This window comes from Gymnodraco acuticeps, unplaced genomic scaffold, assembly GCF_902827175.1.
Source record: "Gymnodraco acuticeps unplaced genomic scaffold, fGymAcu1.1, whole genome shotgun sequence".
Taxonomy (NCBI): domain Eukaryota; kingdom Metazoa; phylum Chordata; class Actinopteri; order Perciformes; family Bathydraconidae; genus Gymnodraco; species Gymnodraco acuticeps.
This window is the reverse complement of record NW_022991216.1, coordinates 487,237-514,775: the sequence shown is the minus strand read 5'-3', so window position 1 is coordinate 514,775 and position 27,539 is coordinate 487,237. Positions and strand designations below refer to the sequence as shown.

The 27,539-nt window shown below is 39.6% G+C and overlaps 3 protein-coding genes across 9 annotated transcripts in view; 1 reads left to right on the top strand and 2 right to left on the bottom strand.

Moving 5' to 3' along the window:
* Window positions 1-10,371, bottom strand: part of arhgef28a (Rho guanine nucleotide exchange factor (GEF) 28a) — a 62,512-nt gene extending 52,141 nt beyond the window's left edge. For all 4 annotated transcript variants that reach the window (XM_034238836.1, XM_034238838.1, XM_034238837.1 and 1 more), the window contains exons 1-2: window positions 10,169-10,371; window positions 7,081-7,135 (exon numbers count right to left, since the gene is read on the bottom strand). In XM_034238836.1, coding sequence (XP_034094727.1) covers window positions 7,081-7,113 — 33 coding nt within the window. In that variant the 5' untranslated portion in view covers window positions 7,114-7,135; window positions 10,169-10,371. The remainder of the gene's footprint in view (window positions 1-7,080; window positions 7,136-10,168) is intronic.
* A 3,665-nt stretch (window positions 10,372-14,036) lies between these two features.
* ankra2 (ankyrin repeat, family A (RFXANK-like), 2) lies at window positions 14,037-18,230 on the top strand. 3 transcript variants are annotated; one of them, XM_034238970.1, is made up of 9 exons: window positions 14,037-14,171; window positions 14,428-14,754; window positions 15,346-15,504; window positions 15,584-15,649; window positions 16,019-16,116; window positions 16,216-16,341; window positions 16,433-16,499; window positions 16,651-16,731; window positions 17,478-18,226. In XM_034238970.1, exons 2-9 carry the CDS (start codon window positions 14,472-14,474, stop codon window positions 17,531-17,533), a joined length of 936 nt encoding a protein of 311 aa, XP_034094861.1. In that variant the 5' UTR covers window positions 14,037-14,171; window positions 14,428-14,471; the 3' UTR covers window positions 17,534-18,226. The 3 variants fall into 3 exon arrangements, with proteins under 3 accessions (XP_034094861.1, XP_034094863.1, XP_034094862.1); XM_034238972.1 differs by having other exon boundaries at window positions 14,077-14,166; window positions 17,478-18,230; XM_034238971.1 differs by having other exon boundaries at window positions 14,131-14,349; window positions 17,478-18,230.
* Window positions 18,231-19,117: 887 nt separating this feature from the next.
* Window positions 19,118-25,004, bottom strand: btf3 (basic transcription factor 3). Of its 2 annotated transcripts, none has more exons than XM_034239047.1 (6): window positions 24,916-25,004; window positions 23,855-23,923; window positions 21,668-21,781; window positions 21,369-21,570; window positions 20,490-20,552; window positions 19,118-19,616 (listed from the first exon to the last, which is right to left on the bottom strand). In XM_034239047.1, exons 2-6 carry the CDS (start codon window positions 23,921-23,923, stop codon window positions 19,570-19,572), a joined length of 495 nt encoding a protein of 164 aa, XP_034094938.1. In that variant the 5' UTR covers window positions 24,916-25,004; the 3' UTR covers window positions 19,118-19,569. The 2 variants fall into 2 exon arrangements, with proteins under 2 accessions (XP_034094938.1, XP_034094939.1); XM_034239048.1 differs by having other exon boundaries at window positions 24,853-24,966.
* Between the last annotated feature and the right edge of the window lie 2,535 nt (window positions 25,005-27,539).

Below are 27,539 nucleotides of genomic sequence, written 5' to 3'. Positions count from 1 at the left end.
ACTGTCATTCTGCACATTTCTTATTCTATACATACATGAGAGTATAATTAATATGTATAATATCAGTTAAAATAAGTGCTTCAACATAGTTAACATTGCAGGAAAGCAATATATTAGACGTTAAGTACTTTGTCAGGCTTAATATTTATCTGTAGATAGATACCCCCAACGTTTTTTTCTTATTTAAAAGAAGACCGTAACCTGTTATTTAATGTTTAAATAAAGGTTAATTTGTTTTTCTGTTTTGCACCTCCTCCTATTAATATCTTTGTGCATCCTGCACTAAACTGTTTTATTGTAGAGATCACTTATAGTATCTTCTTGATTTGTTATATTCTATATTTCTATCACAGACCTTCTACTTTCCCCCGATGAAAGTATGTACTCTTCATATTTTTTTAATCAAATATAACACATAAAAACAATAATTCAATAACGTGCTTTAACCACTAGGCGGTGCACACAAGGTACACACAGCCATAATAACTTTGGATTATTAGTGTAGGACACTTATGTATGTACAACATCTGAAGATGTGTAGTTTTATTCATGCTTTCACATAATTTTACAGCATATTGCTATACTATTTCAGACTAAGTATTTACATTCTTATATTCAAAGAAAATCAGTAATATTTTTAAAAACTACAAGTCCTTTTATATCAGCTGTGCACCGTTATGGTGTAAATATAACCTATCTATGAATTAGATCAAATGTAAAAGTCAGCCGAATTAGTGTTGATACTGCAAGGAGACGTATTGTGTGAAGCCAAATTGAAGATGTTGTTTAATTGTTGAATATATTTATGATCCACGTCAAGTATTCAGTTTCGGCGGCATTTTCACAGTTTGTTCAAAGGTCTTCTCATCAGGGCTCTATAAATAAAGAACTACGGTAGATCTGTAATATGTAATGCAGCCGAACCGTGTATTACAATGCCGTTATGTGATGACTTTCAAAGAGAAAAGCAAGAACACTCGGAATTAAGTATTATTTTATTATTTTAAAATGTTTTCCGGATTTCATATCATATAAACACCAAGTCCCAGCATGCATTGCGGCTAAAACATCCAATCAGCGAGCTTAAACCATAGCTGAGGATCTTGGGTAATCGCTCGAAATGCCTATGTCTGTTTCCGGTTATTTTTATTTTGAAATTCAGTTCCTGACGGACGCCAAAAAAGCCCGAGATTATGGAATTAAACCAATAAATAAAAGCAAGGATAATTGTGTGTTATTGGTGAGTAAATAACAGTGTGTTATTTTGAAAAGAATAACAAATTAGAAGGAAAAAAAGATTTTAAAAATACAGATTTCAGTATCCTGAGGCTCTGAGCCCCATTTATTTTCCTCACAGACGGCAACAAAAGTCCGACATTATACGATTTAAAATAAAAGCAATAATTGTGGCTTGATATTGAGTAAGAACATGTTTTTATGAACCACACAGCTTCCGGTCTTCCACGACCCGACCGGAGAAAAAGACGTGCTGCAGGCACGAAACACATTACCAGTAGAAATACATTGCTTTTAAAATCGTGTTGGTGAACACGAAATGCCATGAGACTGGGTTGGATAGTAGCTGCCTGCTAAAGGACACAGATACAGGACTAATTTTCAAAATGACTTTTGTTAACACCATTACTGTACAGGGGAAAGATTTCTCTGCACAACCTCATAGAGACCATCTTCCATCTTCACCCTGACTAACCAAACAATAATATCAAAAGTCTACATTTTAGTTTGGGCCTTTCAAACTTAAGTCACTCTCCTTTTTATTTGCCTTAACCCAACAATCTGGGAGCTTTCCAGAGTTTCTTCTGGAGTCCGGTCGGTGGTGATTCAGAGGTAGAACTGAAACTGACCTCCTGTGTTGGCAGGCTGTTAGTTTAGACTGATAAAAGAAGTCTGACTCAGCCTCCAGTTTCTCAGCTTGCTGCGTGCACTTAGTGGTTAGTAGCACTACCACCACTTAGCAACCACTTTACACTGTTAAGGATATTGCTGATAATTATTCCAGCAAACTAAAAGATAAGATGTTGGCCTGTGGTTTGTGCAACCTTTTTGATTTCTTACACGGCTAGCAAGACGCAAGGCTCACATTGAATTTCATTAAATTTATTAAATAACCATCACATGTGTGTCCTGTACCCATTACAAGTATTATTATAAAATATCCCAGGAGATTTATCAATTGTCTATGTCCGCTGCTTTATGTTTTGGAAAATTGTCTTCCAGTTAGTAGATTTAATGCGTTGAAAAACACAGAAACATGTGTACGTTTATTTTTGTATATCTTTTGTTTTTGTTTCCACCCCTACAATGAGGCTGAAGTTTCAACTTTATTGTCCCAACCATCTGCAGCAGCCTCAGACGATATTGTTCACACAGGTACAATCTGATCAGACAGGGTTTGCTTGATCCTAACTTCATCTCCTGTGCCTTGGGGAAAAGGGAAGGAGGAAGGCTGGTGATAATAAAAACGACTGATGTGATATGCCCTTTGCTGTGGGGCTTTATCATGAGCTGATCCAGTAACAATGAAATATTCAACAACTTGTAGTTTCACCTCATGCCTCTCATATGGGCAGTTCTCAGGTCAGATGTAATGTGTAAATGATGGAACATGAGGAGGTCTATCGCATAGGCAATAGTAGCTTGATACCAATCTGAAAAGGTGGGGGTGCTGTGTCAGCTAGCCTTAACGTATGGAGAAAAAGAGAAATAGACTGCAGAGATAATGCTTCCATAACATATTTATGTTATCGACAAAAATCACTTTGTCTGGTGGTAATTCAATAAATATATGTTAATGGGAGTGTTATTTTTAATACTTTATTTGTCTTTTACTGTTTAATCTGTCGTACTCAGTATTTATTGTCTGGACGTGTATGCTTTAGTAAGAATATGCAAGATTACCATAATATGACATAATGCCTGGTGCATATTAATATTTGTTTTCACTAGAAATCCACCAGTGTTTATAATCCCCATGTTATTGTCCTTTCAGTGGGGGAAAACAACGTGGGATCTGCTGCCTGTCGTCTCCAGGAAACCAGCAGTCATCAGCTTTGGAGCTCTTTGCTGTGATCTCCTGAGTGTAACACGCAGGTGACGTCAGGGGAGCAACAACACTGCAACAACAAAAACAGCTCCAATAACAGGGCTGACCTGAGTGAGAAAACAGCCTGACGTCAGCACGGACAGAGGTTGTTTTTTTGTTTTAATTATTGGCCATTTTAACAGTATAGTATTTCAGTTTAGAAACGGACACAAATTACGTTGTGTCAATGAAATGTGTTGAAATCCCCACACAGTCACTATATATTATTATTGATTTGAACCGTTAGTCTTTGTTCCAACCAGCTGACATCTCAGGTAATGACTTTTCGAATTCTAAGAATAATTCAAAGGGAAAATATTTAAGTATTTCTACGTCACACAGTGCCGAAGTGACACATTAAGGACGTACATCTAAGCTTAAAGAAACTCAATGGACCGGAAGCTGATTGGAGCCTTGAGGGTGACAGCTTTAACTGTACTGCAGGCCTGTTCTCATACTCAGCTGGGACACATACCTCGGATTTAATCTGCTGTGAAAATGAGATACTAATAACTAATCTTCACATCAGAAAGATCTGTCAGTAAAGCTGGCGTGGTGCCGCAAACATTTCTAAGAATAGGGCTGCCAAGAACAGACTCAGTAAAAATACTAAGAAGTGCCTGGAGTTTGTGCAAGCTGTTACTGACATTAATCATTATTACGTCTATTTCAGGTCTGCAATATTGGAGAAAACTGAGAGCACGTCTATTTGTTCAAGTATTTTTCTTCTATTATGATGGACTGGCTTCTCAAACGTCTAAGGCAGGGTGAGGTTTTGTTTGTTTGACATGTGAAAAGCATGGCAAACACAACCACCTCAGCACTTAAAGGCAAACAAAATCATAAACCATGACACAGAGATACCCCCTCGTTCAAAGAGCACTGTGAGATTACTGTCACCATCGGACCATACGGGCAATTGAATAAATATGGCACAAGAAGGATAGGGCTAATCTGCCTCCATTTTGTGAACATGCAGTTGTGCTGTGTTGAGATAACAGCTGCTGTAAAAGAAGCAAGATTTAAAAGACTGTATTGGAAATAGAAGTAATTTGAGAAAAATGCTAACGTCTACATGCTAGCATGCTGCTGTTAACAGTGCCACGGTGTTTATGTTTATCAGGTGCAATGTCTTACATGGTAATCATTTATGTTTAGTGTGTTAGCATGCTAAAATTCACTAAAGCACAGCTCAGGGCAGGGGTTCCCAAACTTTTCAGTCCGCCACCCCCAAAATAACAGTGCCAGACTGGCGACCCCCTGTCAACGAGAGATTGACAGAGATTATTATCTATGTATCTGATGAAGCATTGCATGAAGTCTGTTGATGATCAGAGGCTGTTGTTGGGGCTGCATATTTTTGTTTTGTAGGCAGACCATGCAGGCCTCAGAGAGTTAAACTTGGGCCTGCAACCATAGTTTTACTATATTTTGTTTTGAAAATCCACAGCAGAGTTTGTGTCGTAGGCCTACTAAATCCACCAGACTCAGGGACAGTTTCATCCCACAGGCAATACGACTGTTAAACACCTGAACTGTTGAAACAACGTCCACAATATTCATCTGGCTGCTACTTAAAAGATATTTATCTATTTACCTAATATATCATATTTCAATGACTTGCATATAGACTCTTATTGCACTATTTCACTTTTTTAAACTATTTTCTTCTTGTATTTACTATTTACTTGCACTATATTTGTCTGTTTATCTGTGTTTTGTGTTGCACTGTTGGAGAAGCCTGTGACACAAGATTTTCATCGACTAACTACACTGTAGCTATGTTCGTTTGACAAATAAAGAACCTTGAACCTTACTACATGCAGTGTATTTTGCATATCTCTCAGTAGCCTACGATCTGTGAGTCTGTTGGCTCGGACATAAACTTCGTAATAAATGTAGTCTACATTTCATAAGAGGTGTAAAACCTGTGAGCATTTTAAATCGCATTTGAACTAAATGCTTATATAATCTGTAGTTGTATTTATATTGTTGATTTATTGTGTGAATGAGGCGATATACAGTAGAGAAGGTGAAGCTGTCATTATTAGGCTGTTTTGTACTGCTGGAGTGGTAAGCAGGCCTATTGTTTTTTGATATGTGTGGAGTTAGGTGGTCTGTGAGTGGTTTTTTATTGGTTAAGTGTCCTTGGTATGAAAACGTTTGAGAAACACTGCGCTAATGGATTGTCAACGGGGGGAGCCTCGCTGCGGGGAAATTATACAGATGGCCAGTCCGCTCCTGAAAAATGTCTATGCACACGTTATTATTAATAATAAAAAAAATGTTTAAAAGAAATTTTTTTTTTTTTTTATTTTCAATTTTAATTTTGGAATCATCTTGCGACCCCCAATCGGGGAACCCCTGGCTTAGAGAATGTCATTTATTTGGCAGTGCAAAGTTGGCTAATCGACAGATAAATTAAAGATTTATTCTTATAAACTTCTGTGCAAAACAATTTACCTGCCAAAAAAACAAAGTTGAGAGACCATGAAGGTTTGAACAAAATGTAAATCCATCCAATAGTTGTTCAAGAAATGTAGCCTATACCTTGTGGTGACACTGAAGGAAAAGTCAGGCTATTACTAAAATCAGTAGGAAACATCCTCTGGGGACCATAATTGCCTGTACAAAATTCCAATGTGATCCCTTAGATAGTTATTGAAGTATTTCAGTCTGAAGCAAAAATGGTGGACCCACTAACAGTCTGACAATGTCATAGAGCTGTTGGCTAGATGAATTAGTTTTTGGGGATATTTCTCTCTTACATCTGATGTGAACTTCTCACATTTCAGTGACTTGAGTCTTCTTGATTCATTTTACTCACACATAAGCACATGGACGCACAAAATCACTACACTGGAGCTCAATAAAACTTCGTCCAAGACAGGAACTCCCACTTCCTGCCTGCAACTCAATGCAGCCATTTATCCATTGATCTGGTGGAACAGTACCTGCTATGGGCCTGACACTATGTTGTATGTATGGTGCACTATAACACTTCACTAAGGGTGTTACAATAACAGCTTTTATAGAACAGCAGTGTGGATTGGCTCGCCTGCACAAAGCCTGGCATTGAAATCTGGATCTCATTCAGCAGTGAGTTTGTGCATGTTGAGCTGTGACCTTAGAGGGTGGAGACGCCACTTCCTCCTAATGGAGAGGTGTATGCGAGAGTGGTAGAGCCCATAATGATTCACATGCCTGGGTTTTTAGACCGGACCTCAATCAGCCTCTATGAGCGAGGGAAGGCAAAGGTTTTGGAGCGAGCCCCCCCCCCCCAACCACTTAATCCTCTGAAACTGGTGACACAGCAAAACAAGCAGACACTCTGCTTACCAAAAATCTGGCAACGCTTCAGTGAATGGCCCACCCAGACTTCCACACACACACACAGGAGAATAAGGGCAAGAGACTGAGAGAAATGGAGGATTGACGAGTAATAGAAAGACAGATGGAAGCAATAAAGTACCACAAAGAAACAGAGTTCTATTATGTCAAACAATAATCCAAACACACCTGCATACTGTGCACCCTGACCAGTGTTTTCAAATGGAAAATGTGTATTTATTCAATTAACACACTGGTTGGTGCACTCCTTCCAGGAAAACCCACTACAAATAGGGGATATTCTTTCCCTTGTTCACTACGAAGCGTAGAGGGCCTTGTCATTCGGTGAGCAGGCTGTGTAAGGCCTGGCTTCCCCGGGGACTGAAACCCTCCTGGCTTAAGTTTCATCTGCGACACAAGGCTTGCTAGTCAACCCCAGCACAGAGGGGGAGTCAGGACTGAGAGAGAGGTGGGAGGAAAAAACTAGAGTGCTCTAATTCTGGTGGGAAAACACAGAGTGGGGTCTAAATATGGCAGACTGCTATTCAGAGTTCATGTACTCACTCAACCACACCCTAAAAATATCCAAATAGACCACCAACACATCAGACACTTACAGAATGGAGCAAAAATATATGAGCACTTACATATAGAGGCACCTCTCTTCTCTTCACGTCCATTTTAACTCCATCCACCAGAAGCCTAGGGAGGAAATTGGCATGTTACTGTAATGTCAGGATAAGAAAAAACGAACCATTCAAAGTTAATAAATCATGACATTTATTTTATTGAAATTGTTTGTTATTCATTCAGGGAAAGTAAAAATGTGTGTCAAACCATGAGCACTTATCATGTTTATGAAACAGTCAATTAATCTGAGGGCATTTTCTGGTGAACAATGTGTACACTTTTATATATGATCCTCTTCTTAAAGAGGACACATTATGCTCATTTTCAGGTTCATATTTTGATGTTACAGAAAAAGATTACAATATAGGCGTTTCAGAAAGGGGCGGAGCGTCGTGAACTTTGTGATTTAGCCAGACAATCACTAAACTAGGACAGAATAGGGCCCCTTTAAAGCCTTTAGGTGATTGGGTTAACCTGTACGGGAGAAGCTACAATAACAACAGCGTCACACTCATGCAGGATGCAGCAGTGGAGGAAAAAAAAGTAAGTGTATGGTCAGCCCACACCGGACCCGCTGTGACTTCACTCTCAGCTTGAATAGTGCATGACTTCAAAGCTGCACAGTGGTGTCAGCTCTGCAGGCTGCACTGTGTCTAGACACTCATTAGCATGAGCTGGTGCCGCTCAGACAAGCCAAAACTGTTTTAATTCTGCAGCTCAGTGGTCATCAGAATCTGTAGTCATCACTTTTTCTTAAATTGTTCAGCCAAAGCAACTATGCTAGCAATGCTAGATGAAAACGATGTTCCACCATGGTGTTACCTTGTTCAGAGATAGGCAGAGATGATGTCAACACATTGAAAACAATCAAGTACCTATTTCAACACTTTCCCCAATATTCTCAATGCAACCCCTTATTCAACATATGAAATACAATAAAATATCCCACGATTTTTCATTTTGACACTTGGTGTATACACTTTAAATGTGTCCAAAGTACAATAACCTAAAATCCTCTAAACCTCGGTTGAACTGAAGGTTACTTCATTAAAAAAAACTATAGTGACACAAAAGACAAAAATCAAGAACAGTATCCACGGGGTTAACAACAAGTAAAGTCACTTTAAACTAACTGGTGTCCTTAGGGTGTACCTAACAATAATATCACTATCCCTCTGATATTGTATCGTATCAATAGAAGTGAATGCCACAGGCCTGGGCGTCTATCTCCTGCTTTTAATCCTGCTCATATCAATGGGGCTAAATGATTGTAATTTGGAACTAGAGAGGGTTTACGTTTCATATGATAGAATACACATTGTCCTAGGTTGGCAGGTTGCGCCCTATAACATCAACATACGTGAATATTCTGGTATGCTAGTGTTTATGCAAGGTTTAAAGACATAAGCTGATTCAACACAGAAAAAGGATCAAGATCCATCTTGATGTAACGTTCTAGAGCTCAATAACACACTCTGAATCATCTATTAGTAAAAAATAACCATGTGATCAGGTAGCCAAAGAACAGGAGGAACACACAGAGATAAAGAATCTCCAATCCTGATGTCCAGTTGTTCTCGTCTGCGCAGAATTTGTGTTGGTCATTGTCCTGAGGCCGTCTTCAGCCTCTGACATGTCCTCTGACAATGTGCTGAATAAGAAACCTGACCTGGCTGGTGGCCACACACTCAACCAGGACAGAGCGTGAGAAAAGAGATTACATATAACAAGAGAACGAACACTGTCACAACGCATTTGGGAAACTCATTTAGACATCTTTATGTGATGCAAATATTTTCAGACGTGAGCCAGCTGATCCTGTTGTCCCGTAAAAAAAAAATTCAGGGGATGCATGATTGAATAATCCAATTCCTCTCACATGACAAGCTGCAATCTGTTATAGGCTGTATTAATAGGAGCACTTTTCTGCTTTCAGCCTTTAGGTAGGCTACTAAACTTTAATGTGGTACATGTTATCATTTGGTATGTGGACTCACTGAGTAATTCTTTCACACACAGTGACGTCACGAGCTACCCACAATGCAACACGCGCCATATATATATATATATATATATATATATATAAATACGCCATTTTCTTGGAGGTGCAAATATCCTGGAAGTGCTAATATAAACAGCTAGCTAATGTAGCCAGGCAGAGCGCACTAGGTTTTTTTTCAGAATTAACGACCGAAGAAATCGCTGCATGTCTTCGGATTACATCTCTGGTCTTGAGGGGTGTGCTCTAGGTCGTTACCAGCGTAAACTAGAGCTGTGTGGGTTGTCGGATTGCCCTTACAGACTGCGTCGATTTTGGCTGCATCTACGTCTAATTTCTGGAAACACCAGGTGAATACCCCACTTGTCACAATAATATTATCATGCCATTGCATATATGTGGTATTTTAGAGTTGACTAGATATTGATTAAGGCAATAGACTATGATATTCAGTACAGGAAGCTTAGCAACACCTAGACGGTGTACGGCTAAACCCTTGGCCTGCTTGCACCTCGCGTAAAACGGCGGATACCGGGCCCAATACCCGTATGTGTGTGTGAAAGAATGTCACAGTAACTTTTTGTGATTAAAAAAAAGATGTTGAAACTTTTTTTCAGACCACATTTTGGCATATATTAAAACAAATGGATATAAGGTAAACAATGAAAAACAGAAACTTTTTTTGTAAATAACCTAAATGCTAAGCCACTGCATGGACAGGTCGCCTATCCCAGAAAGAAGTGAAAACAGGATTTAGATAAATAGCCCACACATTATCAGCACTCTAACATATCCTTCAGGAACAATGACTCTACTGCTTTCACCGGGGAGTGAAACTCCAGCACACAATCAAATACAGCCAGTAAATGCATCAAAGCAATAATAAAACAGACTGCACGACCACAACATGGACAAAGAGTCAGTAACAGTGAGGCATTGAACTCACCACGTTGTTTTTACGGTTTACCTATGAACGCAACAACATTTGATAGTTTTATAGCCGAAGTCAACTTGTGCAAATTTGAAAAACCATCATAATATCAAAGCGCAGTTGTTGATGTAAAACTATTTTACGCAGATTGTGTCAGCTGAAGATGAATCATTACCTGCTGTCGTCTCTTCTCAGCCCTCGGTGCGATCCGTAGAGAACTCAAATCGCGCAACTTTTTATACAAGTTGTTTTTCTGTTTGGTTATTTGCTTAATAAGCACCTTTCGCACCCTTATTCCGCATTACGGTCTGCTCCAGCTTTCTCCGTCCCTTCTCTTCAGTCTGTTGACAGTTTGTTTGCAGGTGTCGCAGAGTTGTGTGAGGCTGTCCTGTGGTCCCGCCTCCCCCCCCCCCCCCACACACACCGGGCTGCAGGACTGAAGTCTGTCAGGGGGCACAAACGTTCCTATGAGCGTTATATGTGTTTATGTGTGTCCCCTTACATGCTATGTCTACTATATAGACTGAGTTTAAAGCGACATTTCATACTTTATTATGATATGTTTATCATGCTGTGCACGGGTCAGTTGTAATTTCAATTTCCTCCAATCAGAGATGAGCTTGAGTAACGTCACTTTCACCTATGTTAATTTGTCGCCCTCTGTAGGCCTACAGTATGCAAATACTGTCACTTTTTTTGCAGTTGTGGAAATGTACTAGGTGAACTACATTTACTCAAGCATTGAAAAATTAACAATAGGTTGTTATTTCGTATATTTATATTTCATACAAGGTAAAGCCTATACTTTCTTACTTGGACTGATTTGACCAATAGTTTGTGTTTGTGGTGGTTAGCATTAGCATTTACATATAGGCTACCTTTTTACTGATTGAATCACTTAAATGTAAATGTGACTGTGGTACTAAACAGGGAAATTGAGAAGCATTCATCACATTCATCACCAAGTATTCTGGGATTTTTGTAACCTATAAAATATATAGATCTGAGACTATAGATATGTGTCATCATAACTGAAAGTGCTTAATTGAGTAAAGGTTAAAGAGTAGAGTAGAAGAATACCCTGTTTCATATCTGCTCACTTTGCATGACAGTTACTCCTTGTGCTCTTATGTTGGATGGAAATCTCAGAGCAGGTCTCTTTTGGATTGTAATCACAAACATGTATATGACAGCAACAGGAAGAGAGGGGAAGACTTTCCCACCCTTCCTGCTCTCAGATTTATCCCACTGATTTATAATGAGCAACAGATTAAATGTGTAAAATGAGGTCACAGCTGACCACAGTGCTGCCTTACTTTAAGCACAGTCAGCAGTGTGAGATAATTGTACTGTTCCCCCCGCACAGTGTTGTCTTGTTTAATTGGGGAGATGAGAGGATTATAGGCCATTTGGGACTGGGTCACATCTCTTCATACGTGTAGCACAGCAAGTGACTGGGCTGCCATCTGTTGGCAAAAATACATCAGCAAATAAAATGTGAATTAAGTAACAATACTGCCATCATGTGGAGGTCTTCCTGATAACACATCATCATAAATGTCACTAATGTGACTCTCTCCACTAAACGGCTCGTTGCAGCTCGTTGCAGCTCGTTGCAGCTCTTGCCCCCAGGGTCTGCAGAGAGAATGGGTCTGCAGAGAGAATTTTGCCGCGATCCCAACTGTCTGTTATCAGCCTGCAGCCAGGGACGAGAGATCAGCAGAGCTGCCTGCACTGAGTGTGTGATGAAGTCCGTGGATTGGTCAATTTGGACCAATCAGCGGGGGCTAAACGTAACGGCTCCGCGGACGTAACGTAACGGCTCCACGGATTGGTCCATTTCGTTCCGGGGACGACATGACATCATGATGTACCCGGAAGAATCAAATGGACAGTGACGTATCTCCAACGAGGCGTTTTGGGGAGGTATTTTCTGTGTTAGAGTTTTACTCCCTACATGGTGTACTTTGAGGGTTTTTACTCTGCACACCGTTTACATGCATAAAAACCTTCATAACACACAAGGAGACGGGTACTAACCGGAAAAGCATGACATGTCACCTTTAAATAAAATACAATATGCACCACAAATTGATGTTCACAGATGTGAAACATGACCTGGTGTATGTTCTGCTCATGATTTGCAGTGCATGTGATCCAGGTGTCCTGTAGATGGCAGGAGCAGAACACAGTGGAATTAATCTCATGCTGTCATAAGAAAGCAGCTGAGATCAGAGTTGCATGTGATCTTGGTCTTGAAACCAACGTCCTCATTGCAACTGCAGCTTTGTATTGCCCTTGGTGTCATCACAGCAGTATGCATGAGCCTCATCATTAGGAGACTCAAAGGACAATCAAGTAAACAGTAATAACAAGAGGCAGCAGAGCAACCATATGTATCTCTTTTCCCAGTGCCTGCTGTAATCCCAAGAAAACTGCAATGAGACAGTTTCAATCAGCCCCCTAAAAAGACATTCCACTCAGTCCAAGAATAACAGCTTAGGGATTGCTGTTTGGTCATTTCACTTGAACAAACAAACAAACTGAGCCTCCAAAGCTCTGTTTGACCTCTCAAACACACTAATCATAACAATTCAGAGAGTGAATGATTTTAATTTTGCAACACATGCCTAGCTAGCATGCAAAGCATGTGTTTCTGAATGTGTCTTTGTTCTTTACTGAAGAAAGATTTCCTTCTTACAGAATTGTCCAATTTCTGTGTTTTTATTTTCTCTGAGGGTTTTTAAAAGTAGGGAAAACAGAGAAGTGACTCAGCTAATGTGAACCTCACATAGTGAGATCACTTGACTTTAACAACATTTACAACATTAACCTCACTTGGGAAAATTGCTGATATAAAGCATCACGCAGGAAAGCTATACATACCCAGCCTCAATAATTAAACTTTATAGTTAGAACCAATGAATGGGATAAATACTCCAGGGGCTTGAACTTGTTTAGACTGCAAATCCTAATCACCAATATACCGTTTTGTAGGCCCAAGACAATCACATACAAAAGAAAGAAAGTTAGATTTGAATGGATGGATAGGTGGATGGATATAGTTTACACAGAGTGACTGAAGCATGGTGACCCCCTGATCTCCTCACTTCTGACTGCACAACAATAAAAACAAAAGGCTAATCCTGTGTTTATGCCTTTCAATGGGGGGATTTGACAGATTATGTGGAAATGTTTGCTGTAACCTCTTAATCAGATTAACATTTCAGGGCTTTGGGTTAAGAACTTCTGGAAGGAACTTGTAATTCTCCATCATTCATTTGGTAAACTGATCTAAAATAATTTATTAATAATTATTCTGCTTTGTTGAACATTTATTATATAAGCCCTTTCTCCAGAATAAGGTGACCATGAGGGATCTCAGGCCACTAGTTTATTTGAACAAGATAAATGGGACTTTTTACATAGTTGGTCTGCTAGATAAGACTCATAAATACACGATCAAATTCAATAATTAAATCAAGCTATTTAAATAATTTCAGGTCTCACAATATTTATCGACATTTCCAAATCATAAGTAATTTACATTTTATTTTGTTAAAATGTTTATCATCCTGATCATCTTCCTCCATAGGTTAAAATGCAGTTATATGGCCAAAAAGGTAAAGTAACTCAATAATACACATACTATTCAAAGAGTATTTGTCTTAATAAAAATGTTTGTCCACCAACCTACTTTTTACACCTTATATTCGTATCTAATCCACCGCATAGGCTGCTCCTGATCACTGTGAATGAAGAAAAAGCTTCTCACTCAGAAAGTGACACACAAGAATATACAAGAAAGATAAGTAGTGTTGTGTACCTTCGTTCGTGTAATATCAGACACTAAACCTAGTGTAGTGTTTTGACCATTTTTAGATTATTTATCTATCTAATCCCTACCATTATTTAAAGTTTGCTCCCAATGTTAAAGCACATGATACGATAAACAAGCGGCTTTGCTGAATCTGAAAAAAAGCGTCTTCTTTCTCAGCAAAAGCCTACTTTCTATCTGAGGGCTACACAGCTCAACGGAACTAAAGACAGGGAGGCCAATAGTGGATGCACACGGTAGTGGACGACCAATTGCGCATGCGTGTCGTGATAATATCAAAACACCGAATAAAGAGGGATGGCTGCATGAGGATATTTAAATAAAAACAATGCCTGGTGGAGTAAGACGTTTATGAATTACAAAATAATGACGTTATTTAATTTCGTTATGCGTGTCCATGTTCATATTTGTTTGCCATAGCTCGTTAAAAGTTATTAACTGAAAGCAACGATAACAACAGCTAGCATGCTAACTGATAGCTAACAGTCAGTTATTAGGTTTTTCACATGCAATTGCAGGTAAAAAAGGATATGTTTTAATGTAATGTGAACGGTAACTAATTGTGTCTTCTAATATATATTATTTTCTGGTTTCAGGCGTGCAGTGTCTACAGTATAATCTCAGTGTGACAGCTCGCTGAATGGACAACGTTAACATGTCAGCCTCTGGGGGGACAGCGGAGGACATGGAGGGGATCTGTGTCATGCCGGATTTGAGCAACATCAAGACGGAGCAGTCGGTGGGTCCAAGCCCAGTTAACACAGGCCCCCAAAATGTGGCCATGGGCATCAAGTTCATCCTGCCCAACCGCTTTGACATGAATGTCTGCTCAAGATTTGTGAAGTCGCTCAACGAGGAGGACAGCAAGAACATCCAGGACCAGGTCAACTCTGATCTGGAGGTGGCTTCTGTTTTATTCAAAGGTAAGACTCCATTTTATGAATCTTGTGATAATGCCTAATGTACGAGCAGAGGTGGGAGAAGTACTCAGATCTTGTAGTAAAAGTAGAAGCACCAGTGTTAGCATACTCTCTTACAAGTAAAAGTCCTGCAATCCTAATGTTCCTCAAGTAAAAGTACACAAGTATTGTATCTACTTAAAGTAACAAAAGAAAAAGTTCTCATTATGCAGATTGGTCCATTTCAGAATAATATATATGATATGTTTTATAATGATTGATCATGAAAGTGTTCTCAAAGCTGGTAAAGGTGCAGCTAGTTTGAATGGCTTTGTATTCTGCAGGGTAGCTTGTGGATTTACTCCAGGTGGAACTAAAGTCTGATTTAACACTTGATTATATTTCACATCATTCATTTGTAACGTAACTAAAGGTATTAAATAAATGTAGTGGAGTACACGATCTACATCTGAATTGTAGTGGAGCAGAAGTACAAAGTAGCAAAACAATGAAATACTCAAGTAAAGTACAAGTATCTTACAATTTTACAAAACGTACGTAGTTACTTTCCCCCGAGGCTTTAACTAACCAAAGAATGTGTCTCCTCTCTTTCAGCTGAGTGCAACATCCAGACCTCACCTTCCCCGGGTATACAAGTGCGCCATGTGTACACCCCCTCCACCACCAAGCATTTCTCCCCCATCAAACAGTCCACCACACTCACCAACAAACACAGAGGCAATGAGGTTTCTTCCACACCTCTTTTGGTGCATTGTAAGTAGTACAGTTGTGTTAACTACATTTAACATGAATGAAGTCAAACATGTTAATGAATTTAAACAAATCCTCCCAGCTTTGTCCATTCATCAGCTTGCAGCCCAGGGTGAGATGGTGTTCCTGGCCAGCAGGATTGAACAAGGTAAGCAGCCAATATGGGTTGTCATGTTAGTGAAATGATCTTAAACTATACTCATCATTTGTTATCTTCTTTAGGGCTTTTTAAGTGATTAAGAACATAGTGGAAACAATGCCGCTATAATCTCCCAGAGCAATCTTTTAACATCTTGTGTCAGACAAACAATCCCAAAACAAAAGATATACATTTAATAAGTAAAACAGTGTAGGTCATTTTAATATTTACGATGCAGGAACCAGAACACATTTGGCATAATTGGCATTGCCTTCATCTTACATTAGTTTGTTCTAAGTCACTGCTGCTAAGGTATAGCGGGTTAGATTATGAACATATTAACGTAATCACTTTTCTTTTTATGTTTCATTTGAATAGAGACTGTGATCAATCACCAAGATGAAGAAGGCTTCACCCCCCTGATGTGGGCCGCTGCACATGGACAGATCGCTGTTGTTGAGTTTCTGCTCCAAAATGTACGGAAACCTACTCGCCTGATTGAATGATATCAGATACAGCTTTCTTTATTGTTCCTATGTTATTGACTCGCTGGCCTGTATCCGTCTACGCTGTAGGCTGCTGACCCCAACCTCCTGGCCAAAGGCAGGGAGAGTGCCCTGTCCCTGGCCTGCAGTAAGGGGTACACTGATATCGTGAAGATGCTCATTGACTGTGGGGTTGATGTCAATGAATATGACTGGGTAAGAAGAATACTAAGCTATACTATGAAAATGAGCGCTGGGGGTTGCTGTTACCTGTGGCTTGTTGTGATGTTCCCTCTGTGGCTTTCAGAATGGAGGAGCCCCTCTGCTGTACGCTGTTCACGGGAACCATGTGCGCTGTGTTGAAATCTTGTTAGGTGAGTACGCACTGTTTACTGAAAGTTACACCTATGGTCAATATCATAGGTGTAACTTATCCAGCTCCATTAATAGACTATACGTGACACATTTTATGTTTATGCCTCACTTGTCCGATAATCAAGTTTTGGAATGTTTTATGTCTTACAGAGAGCGGTGCTGATCCTACCATTGAGTCGGACTCTGGATTCAATGCAATGGACATGGCTGTTGCTATGGGCCACCGGAATGGTATGTTAACCCCAAAGCGTGACTCACTGATTTAACACTAACGGCCCGTCCACACACAGGCATGAAAAAAATATTTCAAAGCTTCGCCCATTCACTTAATGGGGTGACGTAGAAGATTTTGAATCTTCGCCGAACTGCATTGTGGGGAGCGGAGCATGGCTTTGCAAGCATCGTGAGCATCAAAAGTTGAGCAATGTTCAACTTTTGATGCTCCCGATGCTTTCGAAGCTGGCATCAGCCAATCAAATCCCGTTTATGCAAATCCCGCCAGTACAAGCGCTAGCCAATCAAACCGCGTGTAAGCTGGGAGAGCCAGACCACAGTTCATTTCCTCATATTTCAAACGAGAAATTACGGTAGCAAATCACCCGGTTCTTTCCGACCAGAACTATTTACCGGGATACAAACCGGAGGAACCAGGCATGGAGGGAGGTGGCAGAGACAGTGGGTGAAACTGGTAGGTTTTCGTCTGTTTGGGGAGTTTATATCCAGTTTACTTCGTTTTAACATTGCTATTGCTTTGTATGTCGGGGGCGGGAGATTCATGTGATTGGTTGTTGGTCGCAAAAAATGGCCACGCTTCAGACACGCCCAGCATCAAGATTTTTTTCATGCCTGTGTGTGGACGGGCCGTTAGTCAAATTTGGTATTTTTCTGCTGCTCCTTCATAAAGTCACCTTTTTAGTATACACTTGAAATGACACTCGGCTCCGTCGATAAATGTTGTTTTATGTTTCTCTGTTTAGTTCAACAGGTGATGGAGGCCCACTTACTGAAGTTACTGATGGGTATCAGAGAATGAAATGTGACAGTAAGGAAAACAAATGCTGAAGGGAGGACGCTGGGCTCTGGACAATCATGGAGCACGCCCGGCTGTCCGTTAACAGGAATGTTTTGTGCATTCAGTGGACATGAAAGTCTGTGCTGTGTGGAGTTATTCACATCAACCCAGCATGCACTGCACTCCATTTTTAGTATCCTTTACCCTGCCAGATGTGCAGTGTAGGTTTGATTTGGCTTCAAGTAAGCATGATTGTTTTGAGTCTTTTAATATCAGATATGACATCATCCAGGAAGTGTTTTTGTTTTTTTAAACTAACTTATTAACCGTAATAAGGAACAGTTTTGAAAAGTGAAATGAATGTTACATGTTGAATTGCCTCTTGTTCATACTGTCTTCATTGTGAGCACATTTCTAAAGGTTCATTTTGCTCCTCTAAGGACGTAGTGGACGTATCAAAAATACATTATAACATACTGTTGTGCTTTTATGATGCAGCCAAGCTGTTTGAGTTGGTTGCCCTGAGTTTATTTATTTAATAATATAGACGTGTGTGTTTGATGTGAAAACGTCATCGTAAGTCTCTTGTTTTTGTATAATGTGATGCTGTCTGCTGTGTTGTGATTTAAAAAAAACTCACCTTGGTAAAACATCCCATAATAATGTTGTTGTGTTGCTGCTTCAGTTTTATACCAGACATACATGGTTCAAAAAGAAACAAGTTGTACTGCCCTCCATCATTCGGTACTGATGTACATCGGATTCAGAGTCTCGACTCTAAAGGCTCAAACCACTGTTTAGTCACTGAAATTAAGCTGTTATTTAACCCAAAGATGCATAAGTGGGTCTTTTTTGACCCGGTGAGGTGGTTTTCTTAGAGTATCTTTGTAATTACATTTTATCATTTCATATTCCAGCTATTCCTCAAAACATGTTTTGGATATCATGCCATTCAAATTGTAAGAAATTGTAGTTTTTGTATTACGACCCCAAGCTTCCATAAGTGGGGCAAAAATGACCCGCATGCATTTTCTATGGAATTTTGTTTTTTTTTCAAAATGTAAAAGTCTAAATTATAAATAGTGAAAACTTAAATATAAAATATTTCTAGTGTTAACCAAAATGACAAATGGCATAAAAACACATTATTCTAATACGGGTCCTTTTTGACCCATTTATGGAAGAGTGTGGGTCCAGTCACTCGTGCATCTAAGGGTTAAAGCTGCATTTGTCAGTCATGGGGAAAAACACTTAGTTAACTTCTGTATCTAGGAGCAAGGTATATACACTGATTTCAACACTTTGATAATACAGTTAAAAGTGCCTTATAACATGTAAAGGAAAACAAATAATGTATCTTAATATGTACGTGCCACAACAATATTTGATATACAAAGAATTATAGTGTGAGAGAAATAAATGTTATCATATAGGTAAGATCTATACACAGAAATATTTTTAAATCTTATTTCAAAAGTACCTCAGTACGTTTCTCATTGTACTCATTTAAAATAGAGTTATATAATAATGGCTGACAATTTACAAGAGGGCAACTTTAGTTTTTCAACTGTGCAAGTGCTTCTTAATGTGAGAGAAAATGCAGACTTTTCTTTTGACAGTAGCAAATGTTTATTCCAGATATGTTGGTTTCAGCGAGGCCACAAAGATCAAGTTTCATTAAGAGAGGAAAAAGATGTACAGCAGGAGCCTTAAACACAACATTTTACACACAATCTCTCACTAACTAGACCACAGAGCACAACAAGCATTTGGAGAGTATGATGGAAAAGAAGAAGTGGAATGAGGACTAAAATGCCTTAACGCTTTAATACTGCTACCCCCCCGGTTTTAATACTTAAGAGTACTATTTAGAAAAATTACTCAAAAATATTGCACTTCAGAGTAGGCAAGTACTTTGTTCAGGAGTTACATTTTAGAGAATGCTAAAAGTTGACATAACTGTAACTGTTAGCCTTCCACTTTAATAGAGACAACAAAAAACACCTTGAGCCTCACATGGTCCCGTCAAGTTCTGACACTTCAGAGTCCCGTTTCCTCTAGTTAGCTTCATCCTTGGATGCTTCATCAAAATTCTCCACCAGGTCTGAAAAGACACAAATTCAGAGGAAAATAGATTCACAAAGACTCAAAGGTACCAGAGCACAGTTCAGGAACAGTGTGTTTATCTGAAATGTGATACTAGGTGCAATGAAATCCAATTTTCTTTTGCCTCATCTTTCCCCTCTCTTAAATCGACCGCAATGTGCTGCACAGATGAGGCCCTTACAACTTCTGAAAGCAGCTGTGAAAATGATGGCGTAAAGCATCAAAAGGTTGGCTTCAATTACTCCACGAGAAGTGAGAAATCTGCCTTTTCAACGTTTTGGCTCAAAGGGTCGAGGGTTCAAATGGAAACAATTCAAAAGGTCTGAGTAAACATGTTCCTTCAGTGGGAGAACAAAAAGGAAACTTAACTCCAATAACAACATGATGGTGATGGCTGTTAACCCTGTGCCATCAGGCCCCGACGGCTCCTATTGCTGAATACATGTGTAATCGTTTGTTACATTAGCGAGAGCCCAGGCTACAGGGACAGGAGTCCTGGGAAAAGCTGAGATTTGAGTAATGGCAACCTCGTGTGTTTGGCCTATTGTCCTCACAAAGAAAAGCAAACTGAATCTTGAGATCTTATAAACAATGAACATGAGATTCAAACATTGCACCATCATTAATCTGAAGTCATTGATGAATTCCCTTCATTTGACCCCCTTCACAAGCCAAAAGAAAACAAACGGACCATGGCTATTTAAGCGAGAGAAAAGAAAACGGTGTCTCCCCATTATGGACAAGGGGGAAGGAGAATCTCCATAAAAACACTGCACAGGATGTAAGAGGACCACATGTTACTTGAGACGTGTTGAAGACATCTTTAACGTTACTTGGACAGATGAGTGTAATGAGACATTGAAGCACTCACCTGGAACATCATCATCTTCATCCTCTTCTTCTACTGTTGCAATTGGCGCTCTTCCATCTGAAGCTGCAAGAACAGAAAATACCTGTTAGAAGCTTGAAGAGCAGTTTAACCGGCCATAACACGAGGAGGCGTGTGGCGCTGTGGGTTGTGCGTTGGGATCAGGGGAGCACAGGTTCAAACCCCACTGCAGTCAGCATGTCGTTGTGTCCCTGAGACACGTCACCCCAAAGTGCTCCTGTGGGGGTTGTCCACAGTATTGAGTATGTAAGTCGCTTTGGATAAAAGCGTCTAACACGTAACGTGTAATGAGACAATCATGACTGAATCCAAAAGGAAAGAATCTCTTTAACCCGGCGAGACCCACGGTAAGACCTTTATTTGTATACCTTTATGTTTCTCCGTAGAAATGGTCATTTTAGCAGTACATTCCCAGAATCATCACACTCCTCTGAAAGTGTGTACAAACAGTTTGGATCCGTGTGTGACATCCAATGGAGCAAATAGGAGTGTTCGATTCAGAAAAGGTCACTAACAAAAATGTATGTTTTACATACAGAGACTAAGCAAATCCAACATGCAAATAGGGTGACTCTTCACATCTTTTAAACTCAATTGTTTTATACACAGAACTAAATGGCTTTTATGGAACAAAGGCGGTTTGAAAAAAGGGACGTTTAGCAGTGTTCACTAGTTTGAGAGGGAAAAAGGCATGCCACTAGCGAAACCAGTGCAACGTTATGACCGTGTAAAGAGGGCATGGCTTTTGGACTTGTGTATGGCCCAGTGAGTCCCAGATGGTTAAACGAGTTTGAATACAGTTACACCACAGTTCCTAATCTTGCATCACCTGTACAGGTTTTAGTATAGTAGCTTACTGACCCTGTTTGGGCAGAGCCTCGGCGAGTCTCCGGAGGCTCGTCAGGCTGTCGGCTCCCAGCTGGTTCAGGATGCCCGGCAGCATCTCCGTCAGCTGCTTGGTCTCAGCGTGGCCCGTGATGGTGAAGGTGTTGGCTGCCAGGGAGGCCTGCACTTTGGGATTGTTGAAGTGGATGACTGTTCCTTGATTTGTAAACATGTTAACCTGTAACGGACCAAAGAGTTACACTGTTAAAAACTAAACAACAGGCAGCCCTGAAACAGTCGTCTTAAATCACAGTGGCACGAAAAGTCATGCTTACCTCCTCAATCCCAGAAATGTTGTTGACACCAAGTTTCTTCAAGGAGAACTGAAGCTTCTTGTCATCTGCGGTGGCCGTTCTGTGTACAACCTTCTTCTTTCTGCGAGCACTGCCCTGTGGGGACATTCATACAAACATATTATGAATATTAAAGCAAACCGATATTGTTCTAAACTGTATTAAAGTAAACCGGTATTATCTTGAACTGTATTGAAGTGAACATGTATTATTTGGGACTGTTTTAAGGCAAGGCAAGGCAAGTTTATTTATATAGCACTTTTCAACACAAGGCAATTCAAAGTGCTTTACAAAAAACGAAAGACATTAAGAAAATGGCATTAAAAATCAGTCATTAAAAAGAAAAGCTAATAAATTAAACATTAAAAGAAAAAAGTACATGGATCAAAGTTACAGTGCAGTCTAAGATATGAATAGTTCAATTAAAAGCAGCGACAAAAAGAAAAGTCTTCAGCCTGGATTTAAAAGTAGTCAGAGTTGCAGCGGACCTGCAGGTTTCTGGGAGTTTGTTCCAGATATTTGGAGCATAATAACTGAACGCTGCTTTACCATGTTTAGTTCTGACTCTGGGGACAGAAAGCTGACCAGTCCCTGAAGACCTGAGAGATCTGGATGGTTCATAATTTAGAAGGAGGTCAGAATAGCAACTCCACCCCCTTTCTTATGCATTCTTTCCTGACTCATAAAACTAAAGTTGGGAGGGGTTGATTCGATAAGAACAGCTGCACTGTTATTTTGTTTAATCCATGTTTCCGTTAAAAACATAAAATCGAGATTGTGCTCAGTGATAAAATCATTGATTAAAAATGTTTTTCCTGCCAAAGACCTGACATTTAATAAAGCTAGTTTAAGTTTGTTAAACACACTATCAGTCATGTTTTTTGTAACAAGCTGTGGCTGACATGGAATCACTGCTAAATTAGATACACTCACACAAACGTTTGAGCGCTTCCTGTTTCTATGATTCACCGCTCTTAATCTATTACCTATCAACACAGATATCGGCAAAGCTACTGGCAGGCAGGGCCCCGACATGTCCTGGAAAGAGTTGAGAGTGCCATACGCCCTTGAGCCTGGACCCATCACATATCAGTAAGAGTAATTTAAAGTAATCCTATATATATATAAACCTTCTTACTTACACTCCATGACCCAGAGACCCTGGCACACACACATACACTTCCTCCCATCAGCAAACACACACACATACACTTCCTGACCCAGATATCAGCAACACACACACATACGCCTCCGCTTATCAGCACACACACACTTCCCCTCACTAACACACACACATGTTCTTTTTCAAGGTTCTTTCTGGGGCCAATATAATCCCAAGCACCAATATATCTGTGTACAATGTTTGATTGTTTAGGAAAGAATAGTTTGTGTGAAACCTTCACTGGGAAATTAAAGGAGTTGGGTCCGGTGGAAGATAAGAAGTGGATCTCCGCCCCAAATATGTCCATATATACTGTTGTTTCTTCATGCAAAATGCCCCCTGTTTCTGACTGGCTGGTCCCGATATCTCTATCGCACGGCAGTAGAGCGGGGAGCCCGGAGTGTTCTGTTACAGGGCACTCTGTATTTCGTATTGTGTTTTTTACCATTAAAATCAGATTATTGTTATAACTTTTATGCCGGTGTTTTGAACTTCTTTTATTAAATCTGACCAGGCTCATCTAAAGGACGGCGCGGAGCAGAGGTGGGCTTTAAGCCACCACTACTGTGTTTGCTCCTACAATATGTGGGACGGGTCTGTGCATCTGATCATCAGATCAAGGGGGGTGCTGGGGAACTCCAGTTCGAAACCCGCGCCTGCCGCCACTGCGTCAGGCCGTTGTGTCCTTGGGCAAGACACTTCACCTGAACTTGCTCCTGTGGGTATTGTCCACAGTACATGACCATTGCATGTATGATATGTGTAATGTGTATTTGTAAAGCGCTTTGAGCATCTGGAAAGGCGCTATAATAAATGTAAGGAATTATTATTATTATGTATAAGTAAACCTCCAAACATCATTTACGTTTCAATACGTTTTAGGCTGCATTTGTACGTTTTGGCACCAAGCTCAAAGTAAGCATGACTGAACACATTAAGAAGCAGCAGACAGTGCTTTGCACAGCATGTATTACTTCATGAACCTGTGATATTTGAGTTTCACTTACCTTTCCGCCGATGCGGACTTGTGCCTGTAGTTTAGCTAGTTTTTCTTGATTCATAATTGATTCTTTCATCTGAAAAAGAAGAAAATAAATAACATTAGTTTATTTAGGTGTATCTGTATACTCACAGCCTCTAAGTTTAACACACTTTGGATGTTTGATGATTCACATAAGTATTACCGCCACATTTAATATTTTGTAAATATTACATCATGATCAAGAAAGATAAACGTGTAAGATGAAAATATGTCAAAAAAGCAGGCATCAAGACACAAAGCAAACCATACAAGTACAGGCTGTACAAATGTCAGACTGCAAAGCAATGGAAATTAGACTTCTCTACCACAATGACACTTTGACTGGTGTTGCAATAAATAATAATAGATAAATAATCAATAAATGATCATATTGCTACAGCGAATGTAGGCCTACTACATTTTATAATATTACTGTATCGTGTTCATAACACCCATGCTAAACATGAAGAGTAAATCACATGCATTTAAAACATATAAATACTACAAATGAAAAAACGTTATGAGCTCTCACATTTAGCCATATCTGCAATGTTGCGAATACTTCGAAAATACATCGCATCCAAATGATGAAAAATATGAAAACAAGTGACGATATGACTACTTTAACGACACACACAGGCCAACACACTCGAAAGCTAATGCTTCCCCTTCTATGTTGTCTGTATTATGGACAACAAGCTAAGACAGCCACATAACAAAACACTGCGTTGGACTAAGAAATAAGCCAAAAACACCACAGGTAAAGACAATTACGTTTAAGATAACACTAGATGACTAATTTAGCAAACTACTGCCCCGAAACAAGGTGTGGTTTAGCTTTAATGCGAGAACTTGTAGGCTAACTTTAGCTAGCTTCTGAGCTAGCTGTGAGCCTGTTGAGTGGACGGCCTTGTCACACAAACTGCGTCAGTAACGTTAGCCCGGAGGATTTCAGCCATCTAGTCAGAAAAGGCTTTCGTTTACCTCTTGCCGTCGGAACGGGGGGAAACAGTGCAGGGAATAAGGTATTTAAAGCTCCTCACTAACCTGTAAACTAACAGCAGACACATGCGGGGAGCAAGATGGAAGCGAGAGAGGAGGGAGGAAGTGACGTAGGCAAAAAGCGCAAACTGGTGGGAGGGTTTTCATTCCCTGAGTTTAGCTTTGCAGGCAACTCTTCCACTTTATCAATGACAGTCAAAATATGTGGAGTAAAGCTGAGCGCATATGTGGGTTTTGGGCTGCCCCAGATTGATCACAATTTAGATATTTAAATGTTTATACATGTATGTTATTATATTTATGTTCTAAAAAAACAACAACAACAACATAGTTAAAGGCTACAACTTAAACAAAGTGTTTGCAAGCACTTATACAATGAATGTGCCATACATATCCATTATTCATCCTGGCAAACATTTCCTGTTAATGTCATCTTCATGCGTCTGCTTCACTGTAAATCCGAGGCTTTATTTGTTCTACATCTCCATGACTGAAAGTATGTTTTACTTTAAAGCACATGCAGGTGCACAATGCAGACATGTTTGAGATATAGAGAAGTGAACTGATTTGAAGTGTTCATCTTGTATTTGTGTATTTTCAGTGCTACAATCTTTTAACTCTGAGGAAGATGCGACATAAAACGTGCAATGTAGCACAGGAGTCGCCCTATAGGCACTGTAATAAACACCAGCCTTTGTAACATTTTCAGGCCAATATTTAATTGAACGTTCTATATAAGATAGGTATGACACAAGTATGTATATATACCTTGTTAGTTATGTTGTCTGGTAACACTGCAGATAGAATAAAACACAGAGGCTGCAGCTGATAATTCCTTTATGTAATAGGTTGTGGAAATATACACAGTCACATAGGCACCTGTGGAGGAAGAGCAAACATATTTTTGATTATGAACCTATAAGCGTACTGATGATGATATATTTGCAGTTTACTTATGCATGATAATGACAGAGCCCATTTACCAGAGAAACTTATTTTAAGATGAACAGAGGGAAGACTATGATATTGTTATGCAAATGTTGTAATTTGACATTAATTGCATCTTCATCAAAATAATGTTTTTATATGCAAAAACCCATATGCACCCAAATAGTTTTTAAATGTGTTAATTAGACAATTTCATTATTTTATACATTTTTCATAATAACAAATAAGTCAAATGTCCATCTAAATGTGCAGATACACTTGTCCAAGCAGAAAGCCTTCACTGTGTGACCCTTTCACCTTCAATCTAAGTACTGTTTGCTATGTAATAAAGTTTAGGTGAAAAAGTAGTAAAAGTAAGTGTGTGCCGTGCCAGTTGGATCAAACAGGGGAATGTGATATCAATGCATGCCCTCTCTTTGAATTCAGAGGATATTTCACCTCAGATCAGCTTTACTCCACTGTGTGTGTGTGTGTGTGTGTGTGTGTGTGTGTGTGTGTGTGTGTGTGTGTGTGTGTGTGTGTGTGTGTGTGTGTGTGTGTGTGTGTGTGTGTGTGTGTGTGTGTGTGTGTGTGTGTGTGTTGTGTGTGTGTGTGTGTGTGCACGTGTGTGTGTGTGTGTGTGTGTGTGTGTGTGTGTGTGTGTGTGTGTGTGTGTGTGTGTGTGTGTGTGTGTGTCTTGTGACTGCATTGCATTTGGTCTATTGAGTGTATCTGTAAAGATGTGTGTCTGTGTGATGTTGAACATTATAACTTAAAACATGTATAGAAGCATTTCCTCTGATAGACTGAACTTAAACCTAACAGTGATGTCACAACATCAACATGAAAATAATTGTATACACACATAGCACCAGTGTAAAAACCACACACTACAAAACGAATAATGTATGGCTTGATATCCAACATTATAATATTTATAATAATAATTATAGAGGTGTGATAAGTAAATGTTTGCTTTGTGTATTATTTTGTCTTTTACAAACTTGAATAAGAAGCACCATCACTCCGTAACCTTGAAGACAATAAAACATATGTCATGTTTTTTAATGTAACCAACAGATGTTAGCCAATATACAGACACCATCAACTCATTATGTCTTTATAAATAGAATATATAATAAAAACAATATTTAGTATATTTGTCCTGCTATTCCTCCTGCAGTCCACCTCCCAGTCTCTGTTGGTGTGGCCCTTGGTCTCGCCTCTGCATGTGATGCATGTGATACACACACGGATCACATGCCGCAGACCCTCAGACGGACCGGGTCGGTGACACTCGGGTTTTGTCGGAGCAGCAGCAGGCAGGGATCACGTTGAACCAGCCAAGTGCTTTCGTGGTACCCCGTAGCACGGAAACACCCTCGGATCTCAGAGGGGGAATGTAAACACTTTAGAGGTGGTTTACCACACATGCGAGAGCTGCGTTGCAAGTGTCGGCTCAAGACGAGAACATATAATCGCCTGGTCTTTATTCAGTGTGGATTTTTTTTTTCTGATAGTGTCAGAAACTTTCGCTTAATTTGAACCTTTTTGGCTCCGAAACTTCGCTTTAGAGTGAAATGCACTTGCTCTCTTTAAAAAAAAACTGTTTTCTATACATTTTTAACTCGAGCAAGAATTAAACCATTCTTTGGAATCAAACTGAAGGTCTGATGTTGACTTGATAAAAATAAATACAAATAAAAAGGTTTGTGAGTTAGCCACTCACGACGTCGTTGGAC

Coding starts and splice junctions, on each gene's coding strand:
- ankra2 (XM_034238972.1), top strand. CDS start 14,472: ATGGACAACGTTAACATGTCAGCCTCTGGGGGGACAGCGGAGGACATG. Junction 16,500..16,650: donor CTGTGTTGAAATCTTGTTAG/GTGAGTACGCAC, acceptor TATGTCTTACAG/AGAGCGGTGCTGATCCTACC. Junction 16,732..17,477: donor TGCTATGGGCCACCGGAATG/GTATGTTAACCC, acceptor TTCTCTGTTTAG/TTCAACAGGTGATGGAGGCC.
- btf3 (XM_034239047.1), bottom strand. CDS start 23,923: ATGAAAGAATCAATTATGAATCAAGAAAAACTAGCTAAACTACAGGCA. Junction 21,571..21,667: donor ACATTTCTGGGATTGAGGAG/GTAAGCATGACT, acceptor GGTCCGTTACAG/GTTAACATGTTTACAAATCA. Junction 20,553..21,368: donor CGAGGCTCTGCCCAAACAGG/GTCAGTAAGCTA, acceptor CTGTTCTTGCAG/CTTCAGATGGAAGAGCGCCA.